Raw genomic sequence first — 7819 nt, 5'->3', positions numbered from 1 at the left:
CTCATTTATTCAAAGAGTATTCATGTGATGGGTTCATTCCTAAAGTGGTGCTACAGAAGAACCTTTGGAAGATGCTGGTCTCACTGTCCTTAGAGTCCTCTGATTTGAGAAAACAACTAAAATATGATGCAGCAGGAAGGCAGCACCAGTGAACATATGGTGAGTAACAAAAATTAGACCATGAATACTGTTTTCAGATGCTGAGCTAATTCTGTAGCCTTGGATATTTCTCTTCAACTCCAGGAGTCTGGAATCTGCCTCCCTAGTCAGCAACGCTTCTAAATCGGCAATAGGTGTAGTCTGCAGCACTATCCCCCTTTCACACTCCCCTTTCAGATCTAGAAAACCAGGCAAAAACAGTGATGTGCCCACTCTGCTCCCAAGTACCTGTTCCTACTTATCGTCAGTGCTTCCTCAAGCAAAAGGAGAATGTCCCCAAAAGCTAGCTATCTGCCTTATAGCCCTGGTGGATCCCTGACAGCCCTGTTGTTCTGTATTGGGCTTTGAAATTCGAAAAATAGGCATGTGATATTCCTGCACATGTAACAGCTTCAGCTTCTTAGAGGCGATGGTCTCCACAGCCAGCTAGGTGAAGACAGACTACTGGATGAGCCACATCAACTGGCTGCTTTCTTTCTATTGTTAACCTTTGTCACCTCCTTCTAGTGTATAATCCCAAACCTGTCCTTTATTATGCAGATCTTTGTTAAGTAAATATACTACTGCTATACAGTAGTATGTTGTTCATCCAGTACATTTGGATTAAATAAAAGTCTTTAGTTGCCAAATCCTGAAGATTAGTTTCATTGGCTATTTTTCAAAACAAAGGAGAAAGCTGGTCTAAACGTTTTTGCTAAAATAATATATCCATCATTTAAATCATTTATACAAATGCACTTTATTGTTTTAAACAGAACAAAAGAAGAGGCAGAAAATATTTGCATATAACAAATCCTAGCTTATAAATGTAGTTTTTTAGTGGTGATGTCTCTAATCAGTCTTCAGGGATTTTTTTTTTTTTTTAACTTGCTTCACTGTGTCTTGAGCGCTGATATTAAGAGAAAAGCACATTGGCATAAAGTGTAAACCAGTGTCTCAAAACACTGGAAGAACCTGGAGAGCAAACATAATTCTTCTTATTTCCTCTAAGTAATCTTTCATAAAACAAAAGGTGATCTTTGGCATAGATTCATACTTTAAAGGCATTAATATTGCATTTATATCAGGTAAGCAACTACAAATATGCTGAGGGCCTTAAAAATAATATTCATCAGTTAAAAGAAAATAGAGGAAGCCTGAGTGTACAGTACCAACTTAAGTTTTACACATTCGATGTTGAGATTTAACATATATTGGAGGTGAGAAGAAAGGACATTCAGGCAAGGGTTCTTACTCCTTTACTCATCCAGTTCTGGCTTTGGGAAGAAATAAGATTTCATGTGCTGGGCAATGCTTAGACAGCAGTGATAAGTGCAAAAAAGGAAAAGTTCTTCTCTCACTTTGCTAATAGGAAATTTATGGTGATAATTAAATATTATACCCATTATTCTCTTGGACACTCATACTTGGGAGGGAGGAGAGGATACAGGGTCTTGGTTACGGGAGGTAGGAACATACTGAGGACTATTTCTCATTGATTCATTCCCAACAGTGCCAGAATTCCAGTCTGCAAGTACCAATCTCCCTTAGGTAGGAAGTGCCCTTCAGACAGGACTGCCTTTCTCTTAAACATTCCTGGGAGGCAAGCACCAATTCTTAGGACAATTTCAAAAGGATAAAAAGGCTCTTTCAAAATTACAATGAACAAACACATATCTTTAAAATCTTGTTTAGGAAGGGGGTGAGGGTAGAATACAAAAGCCAGGACAGGAGACATGATTTGGTTAAAAATTAAATGCAGCATTTCAGCTCAGAACAAGAGATACGAATGAATGCTAAGGCCTCAGCACAGACCTCTGCAGGCAGTGACAAAGCATGAAGCTCCTGGGAGTGACCCTGCTGGGAAGATGGGCAGGGCCACGCCCCGGCTACTCTGCCCCTCCAGTAGCAGAAAGCACCAGGACACACAGTGTGTTTGTGGGGTGGCTACCTTGACAGGCCGATGCCGGATATAGGACAGGAATTTTCCCTAGCACAGACACTGCTCAGGGGCAAGGTAAAGACAGAATCATGTGATTCTGTGATTTCCTCCTGAGAGTGAAATTTGGTTTTGTACTGTGGGAAATTAGAAGGATTAAATTGGGGAAGGGCAAGAAGTAAATCCAGGCTCCACCTACTGGGGCTCCCCAGAGGCCATCTTCCCTTGTAGCAGCGAAGCTCACTCTGAAAAGGACCCAGATAGTACACAGCCAGGGTCAGGAGCAATATAGAAAGCCCAAAACAAATTTTGGAGGCACAGTGATTTCCTTCTTAACTAAGCTGTCTGGGCCCTGGGTCTTGGGAGCCTAGCAGGTAGAAGGGGGTAGGGGAACAAGGAGAATGAAGCAAAGAAGGAACTGTCCCCTAGGGAATGAGGGCAGAGCAGGTGTCTGGCTAGTGTTCAGTCTTGGATTCTGAGCTTATGTGAAGTCCATGGGCTATAAACCCAGTCTTCCTATTGGGATAGAGTGTGCACAAGTATTAACTGTGTTTGAGATACAGGCTTTATACGGAGACATATTTCAAAGTGTCCATGACAAGAGTATAAATGATTTCTAAAGTGAAGAAGCCTCATTCCTTTCTGTTACGTCAGGCCAGGATGTGGCTTTTAACCCCCTAAGCAATTTTCATCATCTTCTGGGACTCCAACCATTTCATTCTGTTTAGTAGGGGTTTCTGTGCCAGCCAAGTTTGACCAAGTGCCTACTGGTACCAGGGAGTCTTTCTAACCCAGCGCAGTGTAAATCCAGCATCTGTTCGAATTTTGATTGAAGCAGCTTCAGCTTCTCTAACAGTCTCCTTCACTGACTGCATGAGGTTCTGGGCATTGTGAACCAGCATCTCGGTGGCCTGCAAGGAAAGCAAGAACTCTCCATTACTCACAGTCCCTGACACAGTCCAACCTCCAAGACTGGCTTAAGCTAGGAGTGGACTGCAGTTTACCCCGCCTGCAGCTGGCATCCCCCCACTTGTCATATCACCGGTGGTGTAGGGGAATCACCAAAAACAACCCAAAAAAGGCCATCACTGATTGTGTACTATACCAGCAGATAGATTCTAGCACATACTCTTTTCCTGGTCTTCAAACAAGCTCCTGCCTCATACTCCTGCTGTTCCCTCTGCCTGGAATGCTTTTCCCTCATGGCTCACCCCTCACCTCCAGATCTTTGCTCTGATCTTTGGTAAGGCATTCCCTGCTCACTTTACTTTAAATCACAAAGACCTTCCCACTGACAGCATTTCATCCTCCAATTCTTCATTTTTCTCCACAGAACCCATCATTACTGATAAACTGTATGTTTTACCTAAGTTGTTCATTTTATCTGATATTTTACCTGATTTAAAATTTAAGTTCCATAAGGGCCGTGATATTTTTCAGTTTTGTTCGCTGCTATGTCTCAGGACAGTGCCTGGCACAAGAGATATTTCATAAATATTTAATTCTAATAAGGAGTGAAAAAACCAAATGAACAAACCCATTGTCATATAAATCGATGAAAATCCAAATCAGTAAATCTAAACACAAACTTACAGGACTGGGATAACACTAGTACTCCACCATAGAAACTCAGAGAACTTACAATCTATTAGCTCAGTAATTTATTTCTTAATTGTTATTTGAGACACACACACACACAAAACCACAAAACTATTTTTGAGCCACAGACCCTGTGAGGAGTTCATGAAGTCTAAAGATTCTTCCCCGAAAAATGCTCATGTGTATAAAATTTGTGCATGCAATTTCTGAGGGTTCATCGGCTCTGAGAGGCAGAACTATGGGCTTAAATTCCTGGTCAGCTGATCTTTTCATGCCTGTCAACAAAGAGGCCAAGGCCCAGAGAGGCTCAGAGATTTGCCAACCAAACACACAATAATCAGGATGAGGACTCAAAACTTCTGACCTGGCAGTCCTGTGTTTTTTTTCATTCTACCACCCTGTCACTTTCTACCTTTTTTATTTGGGATATTAGGTGGAACATAGTAGATATTCCCAGAATATGTTTTTGTTGGTTAAATGATATGGTCTGAAACTATGAGTCCTATTCTTCCTTCCCTGTTTTCTCTACTTCCTTTTCTTGGGGGCAGATGAGATCACATGACAGAAAACAACCCAGTGCCCAAACCCTGCCTAGATTACATGGAAGTTAGGGGAGAAGATCCAATTCCTCTGGTGCACAAGGAAAGCCAGGGTGAGAGCTGTTGGATTGAAATATGGTAGTGAAAGCACCACTGGCACTAGGGAAGTAGGTTCTCTGTATCCTGGCCCAAAGATCAAGGACGGAGTTCCCCAAGGAGAGGGACTGTGTCTGACTTTTTCAAACCCCCTTCATAGTGCCTAATACAGTGAGTGCCACATGCATGCCCATGTACGATGAGCCTGTCTGAGCAGTTCAACAAAAGCTGTGCTACCTACTGTAGGACGACACTGGAAGTCTGGCTTACAGCAGGGCCTACTAGAGAGGAGGTAAAGAGAGAAACAGGTGCTCAGATGAAGACTTTCTGAATAGTCATGGGCCACATTTCCAGGAGGCAGTGAAAGAAGACAAACTCCAAAAAGTGGCTGCCATCGCTTAAGAGAACCCTCCTCCCATCATCCTTATTTCAATTGCTGTCAAAGAAACCAAGAGAAGCACCTCCTTTGAGCTGTCATTTCAGCCTCATCACACGCCCCTGAAAAGCCTACATTATTCAACCTCCCCAGGGTACTTATCACCCAGTGAGCTAGGAAGGAGAAATTCTCTCCAGTCAAAAAGGTCACAATGGGCAGGAGTGAACAGACTAGAGGCCTCAAGATAGCCAAACCTATTCCATGGAGAAAAAGAACTGAGCAGAGTCCCAACTGCTACCAATGCTTAACCCTAGGCCTCAACTTCCCATCTGTAAAGTAACCAAAGTTGCATAAGACTTTTACTTCCCCTTCGAAGTTTTTGATGCATCTCTCCAACCAGATGCCCTTCGGAGAGACTCCATTCCACATACTGAATACTCAAATCATGGGTAAAACTTACCCAAAGCTGAATTAAGTTGCTGTAATTGGCAAAGAAGCTGCTGGCACGACACCAGAAGCAGCAGACACATACCTGCTCAGATTCTTCATCACTGATGTTGGTCCGACCCAGCATGGTAGCCTTCACGGTGGACAGGATCTTGAGCTGGGTGCTTATGGTTGGGATTCGCTCACATACCTATAAAGAAAATTTAGTATGTTTCTAATGTTTTTCTTACCCACAAGTTCCTTGAGGGCAAGACTTGTCCACCTCTGTATTCCTAGGGGCTGGAATACAGAAGGCATTCAATAAATTACCAGCAGGATTCCACTTGCTTTCTCCCTAGGACCAATATAGTCCCTTTGTTCAGAAAGGAAGCATTAACATTTTTTCATTTGATCAGGGAATAAATTTTCCTGACTCTGCCTTTCCCAAATGTACATATATGTATTTCCCTTTCTGCCATTTCTTTCCACTCCAAAAGCTCCTCCTCCTCCTTGCTCATCCAGTTTTCTCTCTCTTGCTTTCTCCCTCCCATCCTCCCCACTCCGACACACACGCACACTTTTCTTGAATACCTGCAAGAGGTTGGTTCTGATCCGCTTATCTGTGCACTGCTTGGCAACCTCCTTGGCCAACCTCGTTACCTCATCTGAGGCCTTGGCAATGTCCTTGGCACACTGAATCAGTGCCCGCTTGGTACCACTGCCCCCTCTTACCAGCCGAGACATCTCAGCCATCAGCAGGGCCATGCGCTTGGCTGCTGCAATGATGTCATTGCCCTAGAGAGAAGCAAAGACATAATGTGAGCTCAGCCCCAACTCTGGCCAAGTTAGGGAAGGAAGGAGAAGCACAGAAAAGAAAGGAGGGAGCCTGCTGCTCCAGTGGCCCTCTGGAAGGGTGGGAAGAAGATAAAAGGACTACTTTTGAGTGACATGGATGGCACAGGAGAACAGAGAGAAGAGTGATCCAAGGCACTCCTCCCAGGACTGAATGAGAGAGACAGAGAGGGAAAGAGATTATCCAACTGAAAAAAAGGAAGACCAGGTAAAATATTAGTCTGGAAGGGCAACATGTGCACCCCTGGCATAGCACTGAACACAGCACTTCAGCATCTCCAAGTTAATCATGGCAATAAAAATGAGGATGAGGTCAAGAAGTTGGTTAAACAGGCATTTTCCTTTCTATAGGGGGAAAGCAGTAAGCTGGCCTGAGGGGAAAAATACAGAGGAGCCTTTCCAGATGCTGAAATCCTCCTCTTCATCCTAACCCTTGTTACAAATAGCAGCCAAGGACCATTGCTGCTGAACTGGAATTTAAACCAAGTAACTGTTATCAGCATTGGTGAGACAAGATGTATTTTCTCACCTAGACTGCTCCTGCCCTCCCTCTACTGCCTCTTATTTGTCCTGTCAGCCTAAAGGAACACAGTATTTTAATTTATCACTTTTTAAAAGGCCAAGAATCAATTTTTCTGTCCCCTCAGCTAAGTGGCTTCAATTAAAGAAACCTTCAGCTAAGAGGATGCCGCGGAGGCACCAGAAAAATAAAAATCATGAGTCAAAGCTATAAATGGAACCCCCACTCCAACAAATAGCAGTTTATCTGAGATTTGGCATCTGGGTTCATTAAAACCCCATGGGTCACAATAAAGAAATGTACAAGTAATTTATGCCTTCAAAAGGTTTCTCTTTTGACTGATAAAAACCAAAAATAACAACTGCAATGTTCAAAACTACCTAAAAGGTCAGGCCCTACTCATTTTTCCCCTCATGCTTTTCAATTTCTACACAAGGCAGTGAAGCATACACAAACCATGCCACTGCAGGGCACCGTGTGAGACACCCCCACAGGCATCACGAAGTGGCCGATCACTATGGGGGGAGGCGTGGAATATCTCAGGCAGTAATTGAGGCCAGAGAGAATGCAGGTATGGGAAGTAGTCAGGAGAATAGGGGCATGTTAGACAAGGCTGTCTGGGCCCATCTTTTCCAGTGTAGACCTGGTATCATTCCAGGATTTTATGACCTTGATTAGAAGACAGTGTAGTGCCAGGGTTAGTTATTACCCATCAGTCTTCAAACCCTTTCTTCTTGCAACATGCTACCTTCAAAAGGAAAAAAGAGTAATCACCCTCTTCCCTACTCCCCAAACTAGTGTTGGTTCAGTCCCAAGGTCAAAGCTCTGTGGCTGCCTGTCCTACAGCCTTGAAGCGCCCACTGTTCCCCACTCCCAGCCCCTCCCACTGAAATACCTGGACAAGCAGTCAGTAAAGCCCCCTTCCCTGTGGGTTCCCATTGAAGCCAGCATCTGCCAGGCAGCCAAGTGCAGGGCCACAAGCAGTCCGCCCCAGAGACCCTGCCGTATAAAGCTGCTTCTCACCCTGATCAACTCTGCCTGAGCCATCAGTGAGAGGTCAGCAGAGAAGGGGGTGGCAGGCAAAGCTCAATGGTCAGGCCAGGTGACCTCTTAATGGTCTACAATGGTTCCAGACCTGCAAGTCATTGAGAGACATATCCACGGCTTCCCAAGGGCTTTAAGGTTCCAATTGTGGCCCCGAGGTAAGAAAAGAAATCCTTTCAAAAAGTGACCCCATCTCTACCCCCAAACATAAATGCAATCCAATTAATCTGGCATTAGCAGACCTATCAAACTTGTGAAGCCAGTCCTAACAACAAGGTGCAGACAGACAG

General features: G+C 44.1%; 1 protein-coding gene across 4 annotated transcripts in view; it reads right to left on the bottom strand.

Moving 5' to 3' along the window:
- Positions 1-881: 881 nt before the first annotated feature.
- Positions 882-7819, bottom strand: part of VCL (vinculin) — a 108101-nt gene continuing 101163 nt past the window's right edge. For all 4 annotated transcript variants that reach the window (XM_053207890.1, XM_015067724.3, XM_053207891.1 and 1 more), the window contains 3 exons: positions 5705-5908; positions 5220-5324; positions 882-2988 (listed from right to left, as the gene is read on the bottom strand). In XM_053207890.1, coding sequence (XP_053063865.1) covers positions 2842-2988; positions 5220-5324; positions 5705-5908 — 456 coding nt within the window. In that variant the 3' untranslated portion in view covers positions 882-2841. The remainder of the gene's footprint in view (positions 2989-5219; positions 5325-5704; positions 5909-7819) is intronic.

Source organism: Acinonyx jubatus, chromosome D2 (assembly GCF_027475565.1).
Source record: "Acinonyx jubatus isolate Ajub_Pintada_27869175 chromosome D2, VMU_Ajub_asm_v1.0, whole genome shotgun sequence".
Classification (NCBI taxonomy): Eukaryota; Metazoa; Chordata; class Mammalia; order Carnivora; family Felidae; genus Acinonyx; species Acinonyx jubatus.
This window is presented reverse-complemented; position numbering and strand designations above follow the sequence as displayed.